Genomic DNA, 26,156 nt, shown 5'->3' with positions numbered 1-26,156 from the left:
TGCCCACAGATGACAGAGGAGACTGTTGGGAACGTAGCCATGGGTCAATGTCTAGGGGGACCTAGGTGCCAATTCCCACCTCAATTCTGCCTTTGCTAGTCTACGGCTACACCACAGATTTTGTTCTTCCATGAGGCTTTCAAGTGGCTTCTGTGAATAAGCCTGTCACTGGCTCTAGGCTGTTGTCTGGGCTTTGCTGGGAGAGCTGGGTCTGTCAGGTGTGAAGGCCTAAAGTTGGCTTGAGGTCTGAGGCTTGTCCCTAAACCTTTCTCTGTCTCACCAGCCTCATCTAAGGGAGCCAGTGGCTGAGCCCTTGGTTGTGGAGGTGGAGGTGAATAGCATGGGCAATCTTGGAGGATTTCTCAATTCCTCTGGCAGCTAGCTGCATGGCCTCTCTGCCTCTGGCTCTGGTCTGAGCTGCTCAGCAGGTGACCTTTGGCCAGCTCGCTGTACCTTCAGTGCCCGCTGTCCCATCCTGGGCCGGTATAAAGCAGGCCAGAGCCCTCCCCGCTTGCCGCTCAGTTTATCCCTAGAAGCAGCTAGCTACTCCAGGTAATGTGAAGGGAGGGAGGGAACAGAGAGCTGGAGGAAGCTCTTGCTACCCTGCCAGCTGGCCTACATAAGGCTCAGGATCCAGGAGTGGTCTCCACTTTTGAGTTCCTGGCGGGTGGGGAAGGGCTAGAAGCTGAGGAAAGGGAGGCCATTGGGTCAATGGCATCTGCCTACTATGAATCCTCACCCCCAGGTTTTCCACTGAGCGGTAGCAGAGCTGACTGGAACTGGATCATGCTGTTCCTTGCTCGGCATGCTCTAAGCAATTACAAGCCTTTGATATCCGTGCAAACCCCAGACAGAAACACTGAGGTTTAGAGGGGGGCAGAAATTTGATGTCTCCCAGTACATCAGGGCAGAGAATGGGTAGATGTCCTGCTCTGTAGAGGGTTTTTATACTCCACCTTCCACCCTACCCTGGAGCCTGGGTCTCCTATAGTTCCCTGTCTGAGAGCTGATACCAATACCAGTAGCAGAAAAGGCTTGGGCTTCACTGCAGGGGCCATGGTGTCCTCCAGAGAAGGGCTTTGTTGCAGCAGATCCTCTCACAGTATCTTCTCACAAGATCATCTCCCGCAGGTGCGTAGGTGCCATGCAGCCCCGGATGCTCCTTATCGCGGCCTTCTTGGCTCTCCTGGCATCTGCCCGTAAGCTGGTGGGGAGTGGGCTGGGCTTTCTGGGGGAGCTGTTCTGGTAACCCTTCCCTAGTAAGTGGAGGCTGGGAGAGCTGGCATGGCTCAGCTCTGCTCTCTTGCAGGAGCTAAGGAGACAGAGGTGCCCTTGCTGCTGGTCTCTGTGCAGAGCTACATGAAACAAGCCACCAAGACGGTCCAGGACGCACTAAGCAGCGTGCAGCCGTCTGAAATGGCTGCACAGGCCAGGTATGCTCACTGGCCTCTTTTTCTGTTCCCTCTCCCCTCACCCCTGCTCTGGTACTGAGACCCTGGCACAGAGACTGTGCCCCCCACCCCCCGCCAAGTTTATCAGGGCCTGGGCCTATCTGAACTTCTGGTCCCTCATGGGGCCTTCACTGGATACTGTGCTGAGATGACAGCAAAGCCCACAGCCCTCCTCTGTCTACTCTGCTTCTCCTTGGAGCAGCCTGAGGATCATTTAGCCCTTGCTGTAGGTTTTCTTCTCTGAGCGAGGGACCAGGGGCTGGCCCTGGGAGGCCTACCCGACCTACTTTCAGCCTGTGTTGCAGTTCTGCCCTGTTTCCAGCCCTGGGCACAATCTGAGTTAGGTGTCTCTCTGCCCCACTATTACTCCTCACCCCCACCTCCATCCCCAACCCCCACCCTCAACAATGGCTTTGCTTGACATTTGATAGTTACTTACGTAGCAAAGAGACGTTGACAAACATTCCTTGTCCCCAGAGCAGGCTGTAGGGAGGGTATTTTCTCCCCAGGTTTGGAAATGAGAAAACTGTGGGTCAGGGAAATGAGGTGACCTGCCCAGGTCACATAGCTCAGGGACCCTCCAGTAATTTTTCCACTGAGAGGCTGCTCCCCAACCCCTACCCCACTCCCTTAGAGCCACCAAATGGGACACCTCTGGGACACTATTTGTATGGACTATCAAGGCAAGCTGGCCTTAAGTGTCCACATCTCCAGTGCTTGGTGCCTCAGGCCCAAGAGGGGTTGGTTAGTTGGGGGAGGGGGCAGCCATGAAGGTCTGAGCCAACCTTGATGAAGGTGAGCTTTCTTGCCTCTTTTCCATCTCTTCTGTCCTGGGAGGTGGCTGCAGGCGATTCTGGCATGGTGCTAGGTGGCTTAGAGAGCCAGTGGGCCCCTGGCAATGCGTCTGTCTTGGGAACTTTTCACACACACCTCTATGGATGCCTCTTACTGCTTTATCCCTCAGGGGCTGGATGGACAATGGCTTCAGTTCCCTGAAAGGCTATTGGAACAAGTTTACGAACAAGTTCACTGTCCTCTGGGGTCCTACCCCTGAGGCCCAACCAACTCTAGAGCCTGAGCCTTGAGACCTCTGTGTCCCAAATGTGCCCATGCCCCCATCCTGCTGCCTCCCCCGGGGGTCTTTCAGGTGGCCCCTGAAGGTTGCTTTAAGGGGAAAGTACTCTCATGTCTTCACCCCTCTTCAGACCTCACCTGAACATGCTGCCTCTAATAAAGCTGTATGAGAAGCTGCCAAAGGGGGTGTCCTATGTGCCTTGATGTCTGGGCATGGGGATGAGCTAGGCCTGTTGAATGGGTGGGTTTGGGGCTTTACCTCATTGGCCACTTGGGGGTGTTTATTCTTTTGTAAGTAGGACTAGTCCTGCCTACCTGCTTGATTTGATGGGATTGTGCAAAAGATCAAATCAGGGAACAGACTTGCAATCACAGTCTGGGATACGATGTGACTTGAGAGTGGCTTCTGTCCAGCTAGCACTTTTATGTCACCTTCAGAGTTAAGGTCAGATGAGAGCACCAAACCTGTGCAGCTGGATTGCATGGCCCAGGCTGCCTGGTTCGTTCATTCATTCATTCATTCATTCATTCATTCATTCATTCATTCATTCTTCATTCATTCATTTGGTTTTTGGAGACAGGGTTTCTCTGTGTTTCCCTGGCTGGCCTCGAACTCACAGAGATCCACCTGCCTCTGCCTCCTGAGCACTGGGATTACAGGCATCTGGCTGCTGCTTCCATTTCTTAAGAACAAAGTGGGGGGAGGGGACTGGAGAGATGGCTCAGAGGTTAAGAACAGTGGCTGTTCTTCCAAAGGTTCTGAGTTCAATTCCCAACAACCACATGGTGGCTCATAACCATCTGTAGTGAGGTCTGGTGCCTTCTTCTGGTGTGCAGGTACACATGCAGGCAGAATAATGTATAAAAAATAAATAAATCTTAAAAAAACAAAACAAAGTGGGTATGCTCTGCCCCTCCACTGCAGGTTTGCGCCACTCGACTGGCTAAAATTTTAAATATTTTAAATTATACTGTGTGTGTGTGGCCCATGTATTGAAGTCAGGTTCTCAGGTTTGGTGGCAAGTGCCTCCACCCAGCCCAATGTAATAAAAGTTTTGTTTTTTCTTTTTTTCTCTCTCTCTCTTTCCTCCTCCTCCTCCTCCTCCTCCTCAGCCCAATGTAATAAAAGTTTTGTTTTTTCTTCCTCCTCCTCCTCCTCCTCCTCCAGAATAACACATCCTGTCCCACCTTTCCTCTCACTGACTAACTTCGGACCTCCCAGCTTCAGCTTCCCCAGCTGAGGTATACTTAAAGGCATTCAGGCTTTAGAGATGGCCATGAAGGCCTCTCTAATAAACGTGGCAAAGTGTGTATCCAGCCGGCAGCCGCTGTGACTCTGTCTTCCACAGCCTGCCAGTTTCTGGGTGGGGAAACTGCACAGCCGTCTTGCCCCAGGGAGAAAGAAAAGGAAGGTGTTCGCTGAGACATCGGGGTCAGTGAATGAGCTCCAGGCATTTTCTCTGCACCTGCCCAGTAATTCAAGTCTCTATAGCTCCTTAAGGAATCCTGGCTCTAGGGCCCGTGTGGATCCCATCTAGACACACTCCTTGCACAAGAGACCTGTCCTCTCAAAGCCAGCCCTATTACCAGCCACTCCCAACTGGGTTACGGCACTTTTCAAGGGCCTCCCTGTAGTTTTGCCTGGCTACCTATTTCCCTCGGAACCTTCTTAGGAGAGCGATTCTGTCTCACACTCTAAACCAGCTAGGCGCCCAGCTTGAGTGAGCTCGGAGAGCCGAGTAGCCCTACACGAAGGAATCCCCACTGCAGCACCATGTTCTCGCGTCCCTGGATGTCCCCTTAGCGTCCTCTCTGTCCCCCAAAGAAAGAAGCTATCCCACTTTGGAAAGGTTTATTGTAAGAAAGCCAATGCAGGGGTGGGGAGCGGAAGCGGGCGCCTCACTGGCCGCTAATCTTCTGGCTGGCCTCTTCGACAATACTCAAGAATCTGGTCTTAAAGCTCTCCAGCACAGGCATCAGGCCCTGGCGCAGGTCCTCCAGCACGGGTCTGGTCTTGTCACCAAGCGCCCTCAGTTGTTCTCTGGCCTTGGTTTGGTAGTCCGCCAGGGTGGGGCTGTTCTTGAGCTCTGCCAAGCGCTGGGCCACGTGCTCGCGCATGTTTTCGCTGTAGGGACCAAAATCTCTGCGCAGCGCGTCTACACGCATGCGCATGCGGTCACGAATGTCCTCGCCTATAGGGACCAGCTTACTTTGCAGGGCCTGCAACTTCTCGCGCGCCTCCTCGCGCAGCTCGAGGCCCAGAGGCTCCACCTTCTGGCGGTAGAGCTCCATCTCCTCCTGCCACTGGTCCTGGAATTGGTCCAGGTAGGGCTGCACCTTCTCCTTCACTTTCTCCAGGTCCTTGTTCAACTCCAACCTTAATGCATCTGTGTCCTTTTCCAGGTTTTTCCAGAACTCTTCAGTCACCGGGCCCAGCTGTTCCTGCAGATGACCAATGGTCGTGCCCAAGGTGTCCCAGTTCTCCAGGAGATTCATGCTGGAGAGTGAGAGAACTGTTGAGAGATGGCCCCAGGTATCCTGCACTGCCCCAGGTCTGCAGACCTGTGATACGTGGGGTCAGTCCTGGGTGCCATCTCTCCCCAAATGTGCAGCTGCTATGATCCCAGTTTCCTTGAACATGCGCCCCTCTAACTCCCAACCTTCCCCCCACATCCCCTTTGTACACAAGGCCTGCGGCACCAAGGACACAGTTGGGGTTGGTGCTGACCAAAACCGGGGGTTACCCGAAGGAAGGGATTTTGCACAGGGGGTGTGGTTACCCAACAGCCACACGAATCCCATCCCTATTCCTCCATTGGAACCTGCCGCGGTGCCCAGCTGGTGGGAACGCAGGTGAAGATATCGTCAGTTGCAGCAGGCTCCTCTGCCCACCCTGGATGGGCAGCCCCTTTCCCTGCTCCAAGCCCCAGGCTTACTTCAGCTGTTTGCCCAAGGTGGAGCTTTCAAACTGGGCTACATATTCTCTGCCACTATCTTTGACAGCATCCACATACACAGTGGCGAAGTCCTTCACTCTGTCCCATGGGGTCTGGGGGACATCTTGCTGCCAGAAGTGCCGAGCCTGGCTCCCTGGGGGTGAGGAGGAGACACATGTCAAGGCCAGTCCTGGGCTGGGTCTGAGCTGAAATGTTAGACCTGGAGTCGGGAAGGAGAGCAGGGAGAATTCTGTTCTCTGTGCCCAGGAAGGTAATCTGTGGAAGCCAAGAGGCACCTACCTGTCAGGAAGACCAGGGCCACGGCCAGGACCACAGCTTTCATCCTAAGGGTGTGGGTGACCTGAAGAAGAAGGCTGGGTTGAAACCCATGAAAATGACTGTCATGCTCCACATTTGCACACCACATTCAAACCAGTGGAGAGAAGGGTCTAGAGTGAAAAGGGGTCCCAGACACCCACAGTATTGGTTTGGACAGAGTGAGGCATCAACTGGGAGGCACGAGGGAGCCAGCACTAGGACAGGTAGCAGTACTTACCTCGCTGGAGCTCTCCAACAGTCTCTGGGTGTCCAGCTCTTCTTCCCTGGCCTATATATGTCCGTAGGCAGGGGCTGGGCTGCAAGACTGATAAGCTCATCCCTGGCCCTGTCACTGCCTACTTTTCCTGACTATGTGGAACTTAAGAGTTCAAGGATCAGCTCTGTAGGCCGGGCAAACAGAACGGGCAAACAGGAAGCTGCGGGGGCTGCAGAGTTGGGATCAAGGGTTCAGGTGGGGGCAGCGGGGGCGTGGCTACAGACTCAAGGGGCTTCCCAGGGGTAACGCAGTTGCGCCATCTCCTGTGCTCCTGTGTGTTTTTGCTGCCCTCTGAGCCTGGAGCAGGGTGAGGTGGGGAAGTTTGTGCTCCTGCAGTCATATCTCCGCCCCCCAATTTTTTTTTGCATTCCGAGGAGTTGTCCCTTCCACCTCACCCTGGTCCGCCAGGTAGGGGGTGCCTCTCTCTGCAGAGGCATCCTGATAGGCCTCCCAGCCCTAAAGCCAAGAACAGTGGAGGCTCCAGGAAATTGCCTGGGTGAAATGCAGAGGGGCCCAGGGCTCCAGGCTGAGGGTGAAGACCCCTCCGGTGCTTCAGAAGACGTGACAGAGGCCAGCATGGAGTTGTCAGCTTTCTCCCTTGTTCTTTCCTTTAGGTGACAAGGTCTTTCTGTGGAGCTCAAGTCGAGCTCTATCTAACTCAAGATAATCCTACCTCATCCTTTCAAGTGTTAGAACATGCCACCAAGCCTAGCTTTAAAGTGTGTGTGTGTGTGTGTGTGTGTGTGTGTGTATGTGTGTGTGTCTTTCTCTGGGAAGGGAAACTTGTCCCCATGTTAATCAAGGAGTCTACTATGGAGTTTTTACCCCAGACCTTCGAGTTGCCAATGTTCTTGTTATGTGTTGACAGTTAGCCAGCCTCCCCTCCAAAGACAGCCTCATCATATACCATGACCAACAAAAGGGGCTGATGTTCAGTGATGATATGCCTTCCCAGAGTGGTGAGGGCCTAGGCTCAAGCCTCAGTTTGGGAGAGCTGGGGAGCTGGGTTTGGTGGGCTGAGTATGACATGTGGCCCATGTCCTCAGTCCTTGCACTTGGGAGATCACTGCCTTGGCACATAGCAAGACTGAGGCCAACCTGGGCTACATGAGCATATCTTACAAACCACAGATCATACATAAAAACCTCATCATGGAAGCTGTGACTTTCCAAGCTAAAAGGAACTTTTGAGCCCATCTGTTGGGTCCTCTCCTATGAACTTCCTTCCAAAAGAGGAACTGACTGAGAATGGAAGGAATTTGCTATGTCCCTCATCTCTCAGCCTTAGAGGCACGGATGGACTTCGAGCCCAGGTCTCTGCACTTGGGACCCAGGGTAGGAATGTACCCTGCCCATCTCCCTAGGAAACTCCCCTGCTCTCTAGAAACCAGCCCAGAGTCTGTCCACTAGCTCTGGGAGTGGCTGGGCTCCAGGCCGCTCCCACCCCAGGAGGCTTTGTTACCAGAGAGAACCTTGGTTTGAACCCCTGAGCTCTGCAACTTATTCGCCAGGTGACCTGGACAGGTTACATAACCTCCCCACCCCGGGGCTTATCTGCCAAGGGGAGATAGTGACAGAACATGTCATGCCTTCCTTATGATCCCAGTCACCGTGTGGGAAGCAGAATGACAGGATAGAAAAGATGTGTGTGCGCTTCCTAATGCTAGGAGCCTGTGCCTTTTGCCCAACCTGGCAAATGTGATAAGGTGACTTGAGCTGAAGAGTAGCCTGGGCTATCCAGAGGTCACAGTAATCACAAGGGTCCTTCATTATGCAAGAGGAGGCAGGAGGACCCAAGCCAAGGAGAAATGTGAGAATGGGAACAAGGGAAAGCAGTGTGAGTGTGGGGGTGATGAGCCAGGGGGGTTGGGCTGCCCATCCATGGATGGTGGAGGAAGGAAGGGAAGGTGCACATTTTCCTGAAGAGCAGTTTTCAGACGGGACACTACCCCAATGATACCATGCTTTTAACCATGCGTTGAACTTCTGAACTCCAGAGCCAGATTTGTGTTATTAACCATGGAATTTGAATGCATTTCAAGCAAAACTGTTGAAAGGTAATCAACAGTAAATGGCAACTGTTCTGTGTCTCAGAATCCCGCTTTCACTGCCATGAACACATTTGCGTTATTAGGCCGTAGCCTGTGACCCCAGCTGCTGGCAGCAGAAATGGGGCAGGCAGGTGCCTAGCTTGCAGGTGCTGTGATACAGGGCATCTTTTTCAGGTTGAAACCAGTCCTAGAGGCCTGTGGGAGGAGTAGCTTCCACGAGCTCTGGGGGCTGGGGGTCAGGAATCTGAGAAGCTTATCTGCTAGCCTCCAGGCTGCTTCCTACAGTCTTAACTTTTTCTTTGGCTCATTACTGAAATCCTGGTGGCTAATCCTAATTACACCTAACATTTGCTCAGTTCTGCTGTCCTCAACTCACTTTCTACCAGTAAACTGGAGACATTCCTGTAGGGTCGGAGGCAGGGTCTTTTCCCTTGGTATTTTACCTGTCAGAAAACTGCAGCTCAGAGCTGCTAGGAACATTCTTGGCCCTCAACTTTGAGATGGTGCCCATATAGCTGGGAATCGTTGTGCCCAGTTTGTCCAGTATTCTGTCTGTAATAAAAGCAATGGCATTTTCTTGTCCAGTGACTACTTTGCCACATATGAACCCATCTCTTAAATGAGAAAAAAGTTTTTGATGCTCATCATCTTCTTTGAAGTTGAAAGGGGGTGCTGCCAGAAGCTGACATGTCTCATTGTCAAAAGACTTCCAGATTAATAAAATATCTTTACATGCCATATTCCATAGATCTCTGAGGTTTTGGAGACCATCTGTTTATCTCTAGTATACCTGAACTGTTTGTTTCTAGTTATATACTAACTGATTTATTTAGAAAAACATCTGTGATCAATTGAATTAGTACCTAACAAAATCATAAGTTTGATTAACTACTAGTTTGTATTTCTTAATTATCCTAAACAGTTTATAGAAGCTTTCAAAAGGACTAGAACTGCATATAACATTTTTAAGAATTATATAGATACAGTATCTTAAAAGGAGTTGATACATAGTGTGATGTAACAAAAATATAACCTTAATTATATATCAAAAAATTAAAGATTTTAAGAGTAGATTTAATAATTTATCTTTTATTATAACTTTGAATGTTAAATGTTTAATATTTTATTATGCAAGGCCTGAACATCAATAGTAACATTAACATTTTTATATGTTGGTTGCTTGAAAAAAATTATTCCTTCCTCTTTATTAGCCATCAGCCATCTGATTGCCTGCTATGGCTGACCATCAATTTGCATCTCCCAGTTATCTTTAATAATCTGCAATAATTTAATACAACCATCCATGAGGCAATTGACAATATGCATGTTTCAATAATCTTTAACAGTTCATAATAAAATGATAGCCATTGAACTAAAGTTCCTTGAACATTAAGATCTCTAAGTATAGAGGCTGGGATCTTCCCTGACTTCCATATGGCACACTGCAACAGAATATAATTGTTCCCTGTATGACCCAGTTTACAAAGAAAAAAAAAAAAAAAAAGCTATTGCTTAATACTGTTAGTAAAAACAAGAAGGTTAAATATATATCTTTAAATATGTCTTTGTTAGCCTGAATAGGCCTTATGAGTTAGTGATTTTTATTTTATAAAGAAGGTCATTTGATTAATTTATTTATAGCCTTTAACATTTTTTATTTTCATTAGGGATATATTTCATATAACGGTTAACAATGACTTGAACTGATCGTCAGCATAACCCTGGGCTGACGTGGAGCTGCAGTTCTCTTTCCCTCTGTAAAGAGCATAAGCAAAGATTTTGCACTGAAGAATCACCAGCCTTTTAAATGAAGAAAACAAACCAGAATTAACCTAATATTGTCAAAATTCAACATATTTCATAGTTCCTTTCCCAATCATTATTTGCAGGTATGAGAAGCCAATGCAAATACAGTTCACTGTATAAAAAGCACTCTGGCTTTTTATACATACTCTGACCTTCCATAACATTCTATATGCCTTCAGGTTAGGCTTTGCCTAGCTGCATTGCTCTGGTTTAACCAGACATTTTTATTTTAGACAAGTTATTCTTTCTTTTTCTTTTATTATCCTAGTCTCCTGCTTTTTCTCTTGCTTTTCAGATAACATAAAAACTTCCATCAAAATCCTTCTCATTATTTTTTACTAAATCATTTCATGGGTTTTTATCATCCTGACATGCTACATTGTAAAAACTGCAGTTTTCTTAATTGGCTCAAACAGTATGGCTTGGTTTCATTTGATACAATTAATAAAATAAATATCAAGGTCTTTTGACCTTCCCCAAAGTTTTGAGAAACTGTTCCAAGTTCTTTGTTAGACTGCCCAAGGTCATTATTTTAAAATACCTGATAAACTTTAAAATGTTTCATGGCCTTAAAACATTTAAACATTTTGTTAAAGCTGTTTTTGCAATATTAAAATAAAGTACCTTCTTAAGAGCATAACTATAGTTTTTAGAAGTCAAAACCAAATTTTATCAGTGTAAACAATTCAGTGTCTCTAAACTCAACACCAGGTTTATTATTTTGATGCTATAAACTTTGGCTGCCAGCAAGAAAATTCTTGTATACAAACACATGGAGGTGCGGCTCTAATGTCTCATATAAACAGAGTTTCAAACCTCATTTTTTTTTTTTTTATAAACCTGGTTTCTAAGACAAGACAGAAATTATGTAAAATCTTATCCCAATTTATATTACTTTTGGAAACTTTAATTTTTTTTTTTTAGTGGGCTCATGCCATTTGTTGTTCAGAATGGCTCCAACCCTAAATTACAAGTTTAAGTTACCTTTTTGTTACAGATGTTACAGATTTTTAACATACTTAATAACAAATAATCTACAATCAAGGCATATAGAACAAAGCAAACATATATTCAAAACAGACAGACAAAGCTTTTCTTACCAGAGAAGCAGAGAAGTTGCCCCTGTCCCCCTCTTTAAAAATGACTTATTTATGTCCATCAGTGTGAAAATGCCAAATCCCTTGGAAATGGTGACAGTTGTGGGCTGCCACGTGGGTGCTGGGGATTGAACCGGGGTCCTTCGGAAGAGTAGACAGTGCTCTCCATCACTGAGCCATCTCTCCGGCCCCACCACTGCCCCTTTAAGAGCTGCCTGCCTGCACGTGGTCACCACGGTCACCACATGAACACGGCGGCATAAGTGTGCTCTCTGTCTTGGTCTATAGTCCAGGCTGAACCTAAAATTTGGGTTAATCCTCCTACGCTGGCTTTCTGGGCTGCGATTAGAGGTGTGTGCACCATGCACACTTTCCTTCCCCGTCCCCCCATACTTACTTGCTACAGTCTGTCACTTTACCAAAAGACACCTGGCTTAGACTAGTCTAAACAGCTCCTTACTATTCTGGACAGGAAGTCTTTCTCAACAGATCAACAGGAACAGGAGCTCATCACAGATTGAGATTGAGGTTGGCCATTGTTAGGGGGGCCGGGTGCCAGGGTTGGTCCAGGGAGTGAGGACAAACACCCATCACTGGGTTTTGCCCACCACCTTCATCTTGGGAGCCTCCAAAGTGACTCCTTATGAACTGGGCAAGCAGTTGCTGGCCTGGGACCCTGACACTCATGGGAGTGCTGGCAGCTTCAGCAGCAGTCAGTGCAGCCGGTTTCACAACTTCCTCCTCAACATAGCAGATCATCTGTACTGGGCAGTGCAAGGACTCTGTCCTCTGCTGGGCCTGACACCAGAGATGCCAAACATTTACTAAATGAATGACATTGGTACACCAAAGCTTCTCAGACTGGAAAAGGGTCACCGAAAGGCATAGGCCCTCACTGGTGACAGCCCCTTCTGGGAATACGTACCTGATAAGGGATGGTGTTAGCAGATATGGGGACCCGGGGCTGCGGAGGGTCTCCCTCAGCACACTGGACTCCCAGCGTTTCCTGTTTTGACAGCACTGTTATGGTGAGGAGGATGTTCCTGTCTCCTGCACAGTCAGCCAGAAAATTTCCTCCCTGGGACCCAGAGATACCCAGGTTTGGATCCTAGAGAATGGATCCTGCTGCCTCTGGGTACCCACCCTACTCTAGCCAAAGGTACCTGGTGACTTTGCGGGTGCGGCCCCTGTCATGAGGACCCATCGCCGGTGGCAAAGCCAGCTCACCTCTGTCTACAGGAGCTCGCACAGCTTCAGGACCTCCAGAGATTCACCTGAGAAGGTACCTTCTGCCCTGAGCAGTCCCATTGTGACTTTGGGCTTTCCTATGTGTCCTCCTTTTAAAGGCTTTTATACCCCAGTGTGTGCCATCTGTACATAAGAGCCCGTGGGGCATGTCGGATCCGTTAGAACTGCAGTCCTAGGCGGCGTGAGTTGTGGGAAGCTGATGCTCTTAACCACTGAGCCCTCCTTCCAGACCCCCACCCATACACCTCCTTACAAGCTCTATGTTCCCAAAGTCACTGAGCTTTCTTCTCACAAGACTTCAGCTCTCTCGGCAGTGCCTGGGACCCCTGTAAATTCTGCCCTGTACTGGGACCCAGGAACAGAGAAAAGCAACAGGAAAAGTCCTTTTGTCCCACACTTGAGCATCACATCATTCAGCTGATTGAGGTCACCCATGATGGTCCCAGCCAGGGTCAACTCAAGGCTCTCCTTCCCCTTGAGGAATCCATTTTCTACCCAACTCTGCAAACACAAACTGTGTCTCCTGTGAGGGGTTAGAGTCCACACAGGTACCTGGACACAGTGTGAGGCTGACGTGCCAGGATCAGAAGGCAAGAGGCAAGGAGAGACAGTGTGCTGCTCAAAGCCCCACCCTAAGCCAGGGACTTCTCCAGACACCTGTGTCACCTCCACCCATGTGCTTCTCCCAACTAGACTCTGAACCTTCAGGCAAACAACATATCCGTGTTAGAACATAATCAGGTGTTTATTTCCACAACCTCCTACCATCCAACCAAGTTTCTGAGTTGTAAGTGTAAATGTCCCACATGAACAAGGACAGAAGCTCTTGGCAACTTGAATCTGGAGATTTTTTTTAATCCTTTTTTTTTTTTTTTTAAGCTCAACAGAAATGAAGGGAAAAAATACTCCTTACATTTTCAAAGAACAGAAATAGCAAAGTATATTCATATACATTCAACATATACTGCGCATATTGGTTACTACAATATAAAGCAATGGTGATCTTGAAAATAGTTCGCAAGATGGCACGGTTAATAGGCTCACTGGCTTTCATCTGGGTGGCTCTGGAGGGTGTCTGCTCTTCCATCAATCCAGTACCATGTAAACAGGTTAGGCTGAGCGTGGGGAGCAGCAGGGCGGGGCTGGGGCATCAGAATTGGACTGAGCTTGGAAGCCAACAATGGCTCTTCAAGCCTTCTTGGGAAGTCAGGCTTCTGGTGGGTCACTGGTGACCCCATGAAGTGGAGGGGAGATGGAGGATATGGGATCCAGGAATAGGTCCCCAGCAAAGCTCTTGCATTGAAAATAAATCCACTCAAGGGACAGTGGGCTCCGGAGCAAGCTTTCAGTGTCAGTGGGAAAGGATATGCTGGGTTGGGACCCTGCTGGCAACATCCGGATGCCATGCTAGGCAATGGCTTTCTTCTGTGCAGATTCAGAGGCTGGGGGCACCAAGCTCTCGGAAACGAGGGCTGGGATTCAGGCCAGGGGCCACATGTCTCTGGTTGTGAAGACCAGCAGAGGCCCCAGACCTTGCTCTGTGCCAGGCTGCAGAGAAGACTTTGGTTTCTGACAGCAGAGAGAAATAAAGGGAACGACCTGAACACTAGCTATTGCATATACGCGGTTTCAGCTGGGGAAGGGAGGCCACCACATCCGTCGCTGGCACAGAGGAGAGCGGCTCGCGATGCCAACGCCAAGGGAAACACTTCCAACAGAAGGTGCAAGCCACAGTTCAATGCTATCACAGAATCTGGTTAAACATTTCTCTTTTAAACAAAAATTCCTTTTTGTCTTTATTAATAATAACAATAATAACAATAATATCAACATTTACCAAAAACAATTCCTACATGATCAAGAATTAAAAGGTAGAGGCCAAGGATGCTAGGGAAGAGGAGGAGGTTAAGGGACCTCATACAACCTCCTATTCTTGTCTGTGACAAAGAGGCTGCAAGGGAAGGGCATATATACACACTCATATATATGCACGCATGAATGGACCAACGGTCCTTTTTACAATGTAGTAGAGAATGAGAATGGAGGCGACACAAACAGCACAGGGCAACACTGCTGGGTGTTCACTCCGGAGGGGGAACTAATTGGATGGTGACTGGAGGGGAACTGAGCCACACACCACAAGGGCCCACGCTGAAACCATCCTGGTTGGCAATCTGTCAGCACCAGGCCATGCAGTCTGTACTGGGATCTGATGTAATTCTGCTGGGCCAGATATGGGTCTAGTAAAGGCCAGCAGGAGACTGCGCCAGATTCCAGACTCGGGTTTCTTGTTCTCCTTTATTTTCCAAAGGCAGGGGCCACTTCCCTTTCTTAGCCACCAAGCTCTGGTCCAGCCTGTGTTCCCAGCAGACCAGAGCAGAGGGAGAGAGGCTGGTGTGGGATGAGGGCTGCAAAAGGGAGGGTCCTGAGGTTCAGCCCCTTAATACTAACTACTGCCTCTTCTGCTTCAGAAATGGAGGAGAAAACAAAACACACACACACGCACACGCACACGCACGCACGCACGCACGCACGCACACACACACACGGAGAGCTAGCTAGAAAAGAGGGGTGGGGAGGAAAAGAGAATAAACCATCTCCAAAGGAAAATTCCTGGGACAAAACACAAGCAAACCTCCATCACCAGAACTCAACTCAAGCACGCCAGATGCTGGCTCACGTAGGACGGAGAACACGGATTTCCTGTTTATTTCCTTGGTGCCTTGGCCATACAAGCAAACACAGCAAACACCCCTCACAACCCAAGCGACGGCCTACTGGTTGCCCAGGGTGGGGAAAGGAGCGGCACTGTTCTGGTGGAGACACAGATGGCAAAGTGGTGCGACACTGCTGGACACTGTTGGTTTCGCATCAGCCTCCTCCTCAAGCTGTACACGGACCTACAAAGCAGACAAGGTTACTCGGAAGGAGAGGGATATGGCTCTTCAGTGTCACGCCCCACCCTCTCTAATGTTTCTGGGGCTGGGACCCAAGGCCCTGCGCACCCATGCATGCACTCTATTGGTGTGCCACAGGCCAGCAGGCCCTCAGGAAAGTCTTTTTTAGGTGTCACTGTAGGAGCCTAGCCACACTGAGGCTCTGCCGTGCCTCTGCCTCTGGCGTCACTTCCCTCAAGTGTCTCTGTCCCTGTAGAGACAGAGTTGATGGTACCTAGCACGCACGAAATCTGTGCTACGCTAGCAGTGACAGTCAGCCTTCCACCTTTCAGCACGGGTCTTGGACTATATAGCCTTTGCTTATTCCTTAGGAAGTCCAGCTGGGGCTCAGCCTGCGGTTCTGTGGTAGAGTGCTTGCACAGCCCTGGGGTCTGTGCCCAACATGGAAATGCCAACACAAAACCACAGCAACAACAAAACAACCAATGAAGGAGCATGGCTGGATCTGGCTTTTTTTGGTTGGATTTCACCCTTGAGGAATGGGGTATAAAGATGAGCTCCTTTAGAGGCCAAAGGTCACCGTCCTTTGAAGTGGTAGCTCACTGGATCTCATAACACAAGGTGAGCCACGTGCCTTTCCTCGATAGTAAACACCTCAGCCCACCTCAGAGCTAACACAGTCCTTAATGAACAAACTGGCAGATGGGAAGGATGCGCGGAAAGAGTGACACTCAAGTTCGCCAGGTACCACACATGGAAAGAATATGCCGAGGCCATCAGGGGCTGGCACAGGGCCACAGGGCTGCTTGGGCCCTGACCAGGGTGGCACTCACTTGATATAGTTTGTTACACGCCGGCCTGCTCCATGCTGAAGGAGACCTCGGGGTGCTTGTGGCTGAGCAGGATGTCTGTAACACACGTAGATGGATAGCGAGAGGAGTTTAAATGCTGGCTGCCATCACTCAGGCCTGGGTGCTCGTGGCCTCCCAGGATCACCCCACATTCTGCAAGACCAAAAAGAACATGTGAGGTAGGTGGGGGAAGGGAGCAAGTGGGATAGGAGAGAGGAGGCTGAGGAGGTAGTTGGTAGCACAGCTGACTCAGGCCACAGCAGGCCCTGCAGACTTGAGGGGCCCTTCCTGACCGTCTTACCCTCCTCACCACACTCATGAGCGTCTGACACCTGAGAGAGAAGATGAGAAACCCCTCAGTTGTTTTTTTCTTGAAGTTAGCGGGAAGGACAACTGTGGTGAGCACCAGCCCAGGACACTTCTCCTGGGCATCATGCTAATGAACAGTCTACCCCCAGGAGGCCAGTGCCCTCAGGACACTAGCTAGGACATGGGCCCTCTTTTCATCTTCACAGATGAGGACTTGGGATCAGGAAGTCTGAGGGCTTTAGCTGTAGAGCTTAGAAAAGGGTGGGCCTGTATATTATCAGGCCTCTTTACGGTCTCCTGCCGCAGCTCTACAGAGACACAGAAATGTTCCACTAGGGTACGAGGCCCTCTAAGGAGAAGCTGAGAGAAAGCCATTACTGAAAGTGCATCTGAACTTGGACTAAGATGGCCCTGTGCTGACAGACGCCAGAGCCCCTCACACAAGCACACCCAGGGGGATGCATAGAAAACGAGGCTGTGTGCAGCACCTCACACAGTAAACTATTTCCACAGAAGCCTGGAGCAGTCAGTCCCTCTGGGAACTACTCAGGGGTGCCTGTGGGCAAGGCCTTACCTTCATCTTCCCCATCCTGAAACTGCTGGCTGCCCATGAGTGAAGACTGACTGAGAACCGCATCTGACATCCGGGCAGAACTCAGGGCCTTTCCTGCCACCAGGCTCATTCCTGGAAGGGTATCCAGCTGTACCTGCAGAGAATAGTAAGACGGAATGAGGCTTCCAGGCAACATGCCACTCTCAGGGAATTCCCCGCTCCCACTACAGCGCAGCAGAGGGTGTCCGGGGTCATTCCTCCAGGACTCCTTGTGGCAACTGCTGCACATGTGGAGTGCGACTGTTACGGCAGAAAAACTAAATCTGCAATTCTATGTGACTTTAACAAAGTCACGTGTGATGAGCCACAAATGGCTGGCTGGCGTCACATAGGTGCTGCCATGGCTGCGTGTGTCCCATTTGACAAGACTTTGCTGTGACAGGTCAATTCTCCCCCAGCTCCCCTCCGAGACAGGATTTCTCTGTCTAGTGGTGGCTGTCTTGACACTAGCTCTGCAGATAGTCTTGGCTGTCTTGACACTAGCTCTGCAGACCAAGCTGGCATCAAACTCACAGAGCTCCATCTGCCTCTGCCTCCCCGGGTGCTAGGAACAGGTGTGCGCTACTGTGCCTGGCTAACAAGTCAGTCCTTAAGAAAGCCAGAGACAGCAAAACAGCTGCCAGATATGAATCAAAAACTAAGGGTTCAGATGTTGGAGCCTGGGTTTAGATTTCTGGGGAGTTTAAGACCCCAGATGTCAGCTCATTTGATTCCGAATTCTAACATTTGGATGAAAGAGTCTTCTGGGAATATACCAGAGTTAAGGCTGGTCTGTTAGGAAGACCGAAAAACAAAACAAAACTTGCACAGCTGGCAAAGGGCTGGACGCTGAGGGGATATTCTGCTTTCTGGTTGGGACTGCCATCTTCCCACCTCAAAGCAGCAGGAGGGGCCGACATACGTAAGCATCGTCGCTGTTCTGGATTGTGTGGTGTCTCTGCAGGGTCCGGGACCTGAGGTGCTCACTGGCGGAGGGCCGTGTTGGATACGCGAGCCCGTTGTGGTCCAGCAGCTCCACTGCTTGTCCAGGAGAACTTCTGTCCATGCAGTTCCCTATGACAGACTCTAGGAAACAGAGAACAGGGTGAACCAACTCCCGTGCAGCCCCTTGCAAGAGACAGTGAGTGACAGGGGAACCACATTTGCCCAGCTGCCCAGCTGGCTCCCGTGTTAAAGGAGCCGGGCCAGCCTGACAAGTCTACAGCAAATAGGAGTTTCTTTAGGGCCCTCCTTGCCCTAGAAGAAAAACCAACTTAGTGGATGTGAGCTGGGCCACACCCATCCTCTTCTTTCCCCATCTCTCTTCTGGCTTAGCTTGTGCTCTGCTCCCAAGTCAGCTCCCAGAGGGAGAACTCTAGAGCTGCCAGGGGCTTCTGTCTTACAACCATCCCGGGTCTCTCCTACTCTTCCCACTGTCACTTCTGGCGCTGCCTATAGCTCCTTCCCCTTTCATAAGTGTTCACACATAGCTGAGCTTGCCCTTACTCCCCACGCCTTCAACTACGTTGCCTCTGTACAAAGAAATACTGTAATGGGACCAGTGAGGCGCCCAGCGAAGACAGGGACTTGCCATCAAGCTTGATGACCTTGAGTTCTGAGAGCCCACCTACTAGGAGAAATGATTCCACGTGTGTGCTGGGGTGTGTGTGAGTGTGTATTTTCCTGTCTGTTCTCTTTTTCCTCCTCTGGATTTTTTTAGACCGGAGAGTGAGGTTCAAATCTAAGCACCTACCCAGCCTTTTTGAAGGTCCCTTGGGATCTGCTTTCCTTATGTGCTCTCCTGTCTAGTTTCCTAAATGACGCCCACAGGCCTGAAAATGTCACCAGGTCATAAGATACTATCACTTGGTAAATCAGGATTTCTCTGTGTAGCCCTGGCTGTCCTGGAACTCTCTCTATAGACCAGGCTGGCTTCGAACTCATAGAAATCCGTCTGCCTCTGTCTCTCCAGTTGCTGGGATTAAAGGTGTGCACCACCACTGCCTGGCATGGTTGGCTTTCTGTCTTTTTTCTCTTATTTTCAAATATTTTATTTATTACTTATATAGTATTCTGCCCACATGTATGCCTGCAGGCAGAAAAAAAAAAAGGTACCAGATCTCATTATAGATGGTTACAAGCCACTATGTGGTTGCTGGGAACTGAACTCAGGACCTTAGGGAGAACAGCCAGCTCTTGGCTTAGCGCTTGCAGCCTCCATTAAGGGGAGACAGCATCATGGCCACAAGTACAAGTCTGGGTGGGGAGGACTCAGCTTGATTCTAGCTTCACTTGCTTCCAGAGGAAGGGGAAGGATACTTAAACAAGGTAGCTGATCTTTCTGGACCTCTGCTTCTGGAGCCTACCTCACAGAAGGCTTGCTTGGTGTGTATAGGGCTCTGCATTTGATCCTTGAGCACCACAGAATGCATCAGATGAAAATGAAGCCTACTGACAGGGGTTGGGCGGCACCCCACACTGAGAAGCTGTGCTGGGAAGGGTTAGAGTGGAACTAGAGAGCTGCTGTGGCCAGGACCTTGGCTGTTGCCTACAGACTCCTGTGTTGAGACTTGGTTACCAGCATGTGGCACTGATGGGGTACAATTCAACTTTTAGGAGGGAAAGCCTGATAGAAGGAAGTTAGGTTGGGGCAGGTTAGATGATTCAGCAGGTAAAGACATTTGCGACCAAGCCTCACGACCTGGGTTCAATCCTCAGGGTCTATAGGTGGAAGAAGAGAACTGACTCCCTCAACTGTCCCAAACTGCATGCAAACGCACACAGTCCCTCCCTCCCTCCGTTCCTCTCTTGGCTTTTACTAAGCCTGATGACCTGAACTCAATCCCAGGGACCAACAGGGTGGAAGGAGAGAACAGACTCCTGCAGGTTGTCCTCTGACCTCCACATGCAGGCTATGGAACAAAGCCTATCCCCACCACACAAAATAAATATAAATGAGGACAATTTTAAAAGAAGTTAGTTAGGTCACTGGGATGTGCCCTTGACTGGAATTTAGGAGCTGGGTCTCCCTTTGTTGCCCAGCCGGAATGAGGTGTAGCTTTGTCCAACATGCTCCTTTCCATGATGTGTCTCTCACCAAAGGCCTCAAAGCAATGAGCACAAATTATGAGCTGAAACCGCTAACGCCATGAGCCAGGACAAACCTTCCTTCTTTATACATTGATTTTCTCAGGTATTTTGTTACAGTGACAGGAAGCTAACACAGGCATAAAGAAAAAAATAAAAGGGCCAAGAATGAAGACGCATAAGGCAGGTTCCAGGTCACCAATACTAGAGTACACAAAGCCTGGCAGCCAGGTAGCCTCCCCCTTACCCTTAAGGTCCCTTATCTGACAGGAAGGGCTGTTTCAGGGCTCCAAAAAACCTGAGGCAAATGGAAGGTCTGTGATAAGCATTAAGGACTCCATAGGTAAAGGAGTTGGTTTAGAAAGAGTGCTGAGCCTGGGACTCAAAGTCCTTAGATGAAACCTTCTGACCAGTGGCTACTAAGACTGAGCCACTGACCAAGGAACACGACTCTTTGGGACCCTTTGTGCTGCTTCAGGAGCTGGTGGAACAGCCAGCCCCTCAGAAGGATATATAAATAATACAGGGACCATGTGTTCTAAGAACCGGGAGGGTGCAGTGGAGAGAGTGACTACCTGAACAAGTAAGGGACAAAATATACTAGGGGATCCAAGGCACACCCCACACCCAGGGGACTCTGGGGCAGCTTGCGTAACTGTTGAATCTGTCAATGTTGACTCGCCCTTACTCATTTACTGTGCTTTAAGAGTAAACGAGAAATGGCGTGTTTGCCTACCCCTCCTGAAGGCCTAAGGGATAACGTCTTAACCCCTGCAAGGCTGTCACCTGACTCGGCTCAGAGGGGAGGATGTGGTTTTCTAGGTAATCTCATTGTGTCAACTGGCTGTGCCGCTGTATTTATTTACTCGGGGAGTCAAGAGTCTTAAACCCTTGCAACACTGCAGGAGGGGGACCCACCTTATCTTCACTTCTCAAGTGGAAGACAGTAAGACTGTAGGCAGGAGAGAGCAAGGGTAGCTCTGAAACTTGCAGCATTTGGAAGGAATTTTTGCCAAAGAATAGGCTCAATGCTCTGCCCTGGCTGGCCTCCCACTGGCTGGTGGCAAACAGCCTTACAGGAAACAGGAAGCCACGGACACAAGTACAAGAGCAACTAAGTTTCCTAGAAAAACATCAGTAAGCTTTGCTCATCCACCCTGAAGAAATGCTACTAAGTCCAGACCTCTGCACATGTGCCACTTCTGACACAGCTCTTCATGAAGAGACTCTCCTTGAGGACAGGCCTTTCGGCTTTCCCTCCCACATTCCCAGAGCACCCATAACTGGCTTGGTAACTTGTATTCAACTGCTTTCCCATGGAGTAACAGGTCAAGTGTTAAGAGACAAGCCTGCAACTCCACTGAGATGGAGGGACATTCAAGGGCCACCAGGTTCCTCTGTCCAAACAGGGAAACAAGGGGAAGGGCCTTCCACTTGCCTGCAGTGAACACTGTTAGAACCCTTTCTAAAAAACCACAGTAAAGGACCTGCAGAACTTTACTCTTTATTATTACTGAATGTGCGTGTAGTGTATGTGTGGGTATATGGGTGCCGTGATATACGTGTAGAGGTCAGGTTAATTTTTGGAGCTATTTCTCTTCTTCCACCTTTACATGGCTTCCAGGATCACATTCAGGTTGTCAGGCCTGCGTGGCGAGTGCTTCACCCACCGAGTCCTCGCACCAGCCTGAAATGTCTCTGAAAAACTGAAACTACAGATGGGTGTGGTGGCATAAACCGGTAATCCCAGTACTTGGGAAGCCGAACCGGAGGACCATGAGCTTAAGGCCTGGGTCACACAGGGAGGCCGGGTCTTTAAAAAGAGGGGACAGGGAAAGAGAGAGAGGAAAGAAAAAGTGAAGATTTTGCAGGCATGTCAGGTCAGGCCAGGGCAGCATCTACTGAAATCATACCTTAGGACACCCTTGTGAGGGTGGGTGGGAAAAGGAAATGATGGATTGAGTCAAAAGCACCAAGTGCAGAGTGGCAGCTGTAGGAGCATTTCATTTAGCTTAGCATCCCTCACCACCAGAACAAATGGAAGCAAGCTTACCTAGTAGGCCCAAAGTCTACTTGTGTTAGCCTCCTGAGGATGGTGGGGTTTCTCCAGGATCACTTTGAACACACAGGGCCCCTCCCCAACACACACGCCAAGGGGTTCTGAGCTAACTGCAGGAGCATGTGCTGGGCTTCACTACATCACTGATGGCCTCCATGGCATTACGTCACTATTCTGGGCCCTCCACTCACATCACTGTATATGTGTGGCTCTGCTGTATATACTGTGTTCATATAAGGACAATGTAAGGCCAGATGTTAGAAAGGAAGGTGACCAATCTTTGCAATGTATCAGCAAGCATGGCAGGAATAAACGTGAAGCATCTAGAAAACTTCCATCAAAGGTCAGGGGGAAAAGGTGAACGACAAACAGGACTCCATAGGGTGAGAGCCACTCATGAAAACTGGGGATAAGACTATAGAGGCAGGCTAGCCAAAGCCTTCAACTCTGGAGGGTTGTAAATCTGCCTTGGCTCTTCTAGGCCAACAAAATGTTCATAGGGGATAGCGGCAGTGATGATAGTCATGGAGGGAGGAAGGGAGGAGAGGAACAGTGGCTGATCAGCTAGAAAAAGAGGGACAGATGTGAGGAAGCAACTGTAACCATTCAGTACTGACCGAAAATGAAGTCTCTGCCTGTAAAGACAGGATCTGACTGGGACCAGCTGACAAGCCCAGAAATCACTCTGAAGTTGTTCTAACTGCCAGGAGAATGGAGCAGTATGCCATGATCCTCGTGACCATTTGAAGCTGGACCTGAATCTCAGAAAACCCTCCCTTTTGCTGGGTGGTGGTAGCACTTGGGAGGCAGAGGCAGGTGCATCTCTGTAAGTTCAAGGCCAGCCTGGTTTACAGAGCTAGTATCAAGACAGCCAGGGCTATACAGAGAAACCCTGGCTTGAAAAACAAAAACAAACAAACAAACAAACAAAAAGCCCCTTTCCCCTTATTTCTTTCCTGTGCTACACTTTCAACCTAAGCAAGCCTGGGCACAAACGGCCCTGAGACACATACCAGCTCTTTCCTTGTGCTTCCTCACCCCTAAGCCCAAATGGCAGGATCCTCTCTGACCATGTGCTTTTTAGCATCTAGAAATCCCCCTATTCTCCTGCAGAGCTGGCATCTCCTTCTCCTGGTTGGGCCACACTGATGCACCCTGATTATGCTCAGGCTACTATGGATGGGAAGCAGCTAAACAGGCATTGCTGACTGTGGCAGGGGAGGGACAGTGTTAAGGGAGGCCTCTTTCTTCATCCTTCCTGTGCACAGGCACCACATAGGAAAAAAGTGAAGGCAAGTTATGGAAAGGAGCTTTGGGAGAGCGCTTCTAAATGTTTAAACACATGGCAACTTGGGGCTGGTGGAGCAGGAGGCACCGTTCCCTCCAGCCTTACTCCTCCAGGAACCTGTACCTCAGAACACATTCAAGAATTTGTTGGGGTGGTGACCGAGTGACAGCGGGGTTCGGTTGCCACTTGTCAACTGTGACCTGGAGGCAAGTTATAAAACTCTTAAACTGTGGCTGCTTCACTGGTAATATGGGGATGATGGGCCAGGTGCAGCCCAATGATACAGCTTGCCGGCCTAGCGTGTGTGAGGATCCAGGTTTGCCCCAGCACCACAAGGAGGAGGACGGACAGAAGTCACAGCCTGGGTAGCATTCGATGCGTGCACACTGGAGGCCTGTGTGCACAATGGAGGTGCAGCAGGCTAAGTCATCAGAAGTTTTCCTGCATGGATTCTCTTCCACGGTGTGTCCATTACCGCCACCCACCTCTTCTAGAACACACCCAGAGATGGGCTGCTCGGGTAGCCTATGCTGTCAGTTTCTTGTGACAGTCTTCTATGGGGAGCTAACGTCTACTGTGATTTCTACCTGATTTAGGTTCTACTCCTTATCACACATCTGGCTAAGTCAAGTTCCTCCTTCCTCCTGAGAGGTCTGTTTCTTCACAGAGGTTATGTTCCAAACCCCAACACCTGCTAGGTACCTCTCATTCTACCTATGGCCTGTTCAGAAAGTTCTACCCTAAATATGGCCGCCAGAGAATACAACATGCATGTGCAGGGCAGACCTATGGCTGGCTGACACCGTCTGCCCCAAAGGTCAGGATTTAACTGTCATTTTATGTAACACATTTTCCCTCCTTTCTGAGCATTTCTGAGTACATCTGAAGCTACCAAGTCTTCCCATAACCTGAGTAACCTCCAGACTTTCTAGCCTCCTCTGCGTCACTCCAGGGGTGAAATGATGGAAGAAATGCTCAGAGGTGCAGACTCTGGGTAAGCCATCTTCCTTCCCTTCATGGTTGTGGCGAAGGGTGAAACAAAGGGTGCTATGGGGGATAGGGCTGTGGGATTGCCAGGCAAACAAGAGCATCTAACAGAACTCACTGATGGAAACCCTCATTCTCAGATGAAAAGGAGGACAGCCCCAATAACAGTTTACGGCACACTTTATGTTATCAAGTTTTCTCCCTTTCTTACACAGCAGTGTGTGCAAGAACAAACACTTGTATCACAGACTGCTGCAGAGGACCAGTGTTCATCTGCTTCACTTTCACAGAAGAGGAAGATGAGAACAGAGCAGCGAGGGCTCTCCTAGTCAGGACAGAGGTGAGGCCAGGGCTGACCAGGGCTGCACTCAGCCCCACAGTTTACACATTCCTCAGCATAGCTTTGTGATGACAGCCGGGCATACCTAGACTTCAAGATGCCATGGCAGGAATAGGCGAGTCCTGGTGCTGTCTACCACTATCACTTTATTTATTGAGTGACTTCTTACCCACCAATGGCCGCTTCCTATCAGACGCTTCCCTTCTCCCCAAAACGGTCCTGAGGGTCTGCTCAGGGTTGCTTTGTTTTTTGTTTTGTTTTGATTTTTGGGTTTTTTGTTTTTTTCTTGTTTTTTCCCTTAGGAGTGCAGAACCCGAGCAGAACCAAGCTAATGCTCCAGCATACTTAAACTTGAGCAGACTGGCCCAAGACTTTTACTGTGAGTGGACTCTTACCTCGGCTGGGCACCTTATTTCTACTGAACGTGGCAGCTGGCTGGTGTCCGTAGGGATGGATCCCCAGCTCCCGGGCCTGACTCACAGTTCCCAGCAAGGACTCAGGGTCCCCAGGCCCACTGGTACTCAGGAGCAGAGGGCTGTCGTGGCAAGCTTTGGTCAGTGTGCTTGAGCTCTTGTCTGGGAAGGCCTCCTTGGCCCCCTCGCACAAGCAGTCCTCTTCCATGCTCTCCGAATGCATTAGTGGCGGCTGATGGGCATACCCATGGGCGGGGGTGGGCGAGGGACCCTGTGAGATACATTCTTGCGCCCTGATCTGTAGGAGATGCTGGGGACTGGTGTGGTGGCGATGGTACGAGTCAGTGTTTTGATAAGATAAAGCCTGGTGCTCTGTCATACTCTGTCCCCCGAGGCTGGGAGCTAGGCTACCAGCATCCCCTTGGTTCATGTGCCTGAACAATTCATGGTATTCTTGTTGTTGTTGCTGCTGCTGCTGCTGTTGCTGTCGATGCTGCTGCTGCCTTTTAATGAGCTGTGCAAACTCTGCTGGAGGCAGCCGAATGTCCGAGTGGCCGGTGAGCGAATGGCGGGGAGAGAGCAGTCCTTGGAGGATGTGGGGAACCTGCTGGTGTCTGGTATAGTCTGGCGGTGTAGGGGATAGCAGGGCCTGCTGGAGTGCTGACGTGGTGTAGTGTGGTGGCTGCTGATGTGCACTGGGAGGGAAAGTGGGGAACTGGTCAAGTGGAGGGACTTTCAGGGCTTGAGCTGGAGGAAACCCCACTCCTGTTGAAGGGCTGTAGCTGCTGGGGGACCCCCGGGACTGGTCCGAAAACAGATGGGGGTGTAAATGCGCCTGGTCGTAGTTAGCAGGGGAGAACCGATTCACGTTCAAGCTGCAGACACAAAAAGGTGTGAGTACCAGGCATCTGAGTGACAACTACACCATTCATTCCCTCTGGGTGTCATCACTAGCCTTCATCAGAATGAAGCTCCCGCGGCACAGACCTGTGCGCGGCAGCGAGGTCTGCGCATCACCCCTTTGTGTGCCCTTATCTGCTCATCCAAGTCTTGGAAGAGACTTATGGCACTGGGC

The 26,156-nt window shown here is 49.9% G+C and overlaps 3 protein-coding genes across 6 annotated transcripts in view; 1 reads left to right on the top strand and 2 right to left on the bottom strand.

Moving 5' to 3' along the window:
• The first annotated feature begins 455 nt into the window (after positions 1 to 455).
• Apoc3 (apolipoprotein C3) lies at positions 456 to 2,707 on the top strand. The gene is made up of 4 exons (XM_055622256.1): positions 456 to 552; positions 1,132 to 1,199; positions 1,310 to 1,433; positions 2,416 to 2,707. Exons 2-4 carry the CDS (start codon positions 1,145 to 1,147, stop codon positions 2,534 to 2,536), a joined length of 300 nt encoding a protein of 99 aa, XP_055478231.1. The 5' UTR covers positions 456 to 552; positions 1,132 to 1,144; the 3' UTR covers positions 2,537 to 2,707.
• Positions 2,708 to 4,362: 1,655 nt separating this feature from the next.
• Apoa1 (apolipoprotein A1) lies at positions 4,363 to 6,112 on the bottom strand. Of its 2 annotated transcripts, none has more exons than XM_055621871.1 (4): positions 6,018 to 6,112; positions 5,762 to 5,822; positions 5,462 to 5,615; positions 4,363 to 5,022 (listed from the first exon to the last, which is right to left on the bottom strand). In XM_055621871.1, exons 2-4 carry the CDS (start codon positions 5,802 to 5,804, stop codon positions 4,425 to 4,427), a joined length of 795 nt encoding a protein of 264 aa, XP_055477846.1. In that variant the 5' UTR covers positions 5,805 to 5,822; positions 6,018 to 6,112; the 3' UTR covers positions 4,363 to 4,424. The 2 variants fall into 2 exon arrangements, with proteins under 2 accessions (XP_055477846.1, XP_055477847.1); XM_055621872.1 differs by having other exon boundaries at positions 5,762 to 5,835; positions 6,018 to 6,107.
• A 6,980-nt stretch (positions 6,113 to 13,092) lies between these two features.
• Positions 13,093 to 26,156, bottom strand: part of Sik3 (SIK family kinase 3) — a 205,875-nt gene continuing 192,811 nt past the window's right edge. For 2 of the 3 annotated variants that reach the window (XM_055621928.1, XM_055621931.1), the window contains 5 exons: positions 25,064 to 25,956; positions 17,830 to 17,993; positions 16,890 to 17,022; positions 15,989 to 16,159; positions 13,093 to 15,158 (listed from right to left, as the gene is read on the bottom strand). In XM_055621928.1, the coding sequence (XP_055477903.1) occupies positions 16,002 to 16,159; positions 16,890 to 17,022; positions 17,830 to 17,993; positions 25,064 to 25,956 (1,348 nt within the window). In that variant the 3' untranslated portion in view covers positions 13,093 to 15,158; positions 15,989 to 16,001. The remainder of the gene's footprint in view (positions 15,159 to 15,988; positions 16,160 to 16,889; positions 17,023 to 17,829; positions 17,994 to 25,063; positions 25,957 to 26,156) is intronic. The other variant, XM_055621929.1, reaches the window with a different exon arrangement.

This window comes from Psammomys obesus, unplaced genomic scaffold, assembly GCF_907164565.1.
Source record: "Psammomys obesus unplaced genomic scaffold, mPsaObe1.curated_primary_1811, whole genome shotgun sequence".
Lineage (NCBI taxonomy): Eukaryota > Metazoa > Chordata > Mammalia > Rodentia > Muridae > Psammomys > Psammomys obesus.
This window is presented reverse-complemented; position numbering and strand designations above follow the sequence as displayed.

Excerpts from the sequence above, each read along its gene's own strand:
- Apoc3 (XM_055622256.1), top strand. The coding sequence starts at position 1,145 with ATGCAGCCCCGGATGCTCCTTATCGCGGCCTTCTTGGCTCTCCTGGCA. Across the intron at positions 1,200-1,309 it reads GGCTCTCCTGGCATCTGCCC|GAGCTAAGGAGACAGAGGTG; the intron begins GTAAGCTGGTGG and ends GCTCTCTTGCAG. Across the intron at positions 1,434-2,415 it reads GAAATGGCTGCACAGGCCAG|GGGCTGGATGGACAATGGCT; the intron begins GTATGCTCACTG and ends TTTATCCCTCAG.
- Apoa1 (XM_055621871.1), bottom strand. The coding sequence starts at position 5,804 with ATGAAAGCTGTGGTCCTGGCCGTGGCCCTGGTCTTCCTGACAG. Across the intron at positions 5,616-5,761 it reads GGCCCTGGTCTTCCTGACAG|GGAGCCAGGCTCGGCACTTC; the intron begins GTAGGTGCCTCT and ends CCTCACCCCCAG. Across the intron at positions 5,023-5,461 it reads ACCTTGGGCAAACAGCTGAA|CATGAATCTCCTGGAGAACT; the intron begins GTAAGCCTGGGG and ends CTCACTCTCCAG.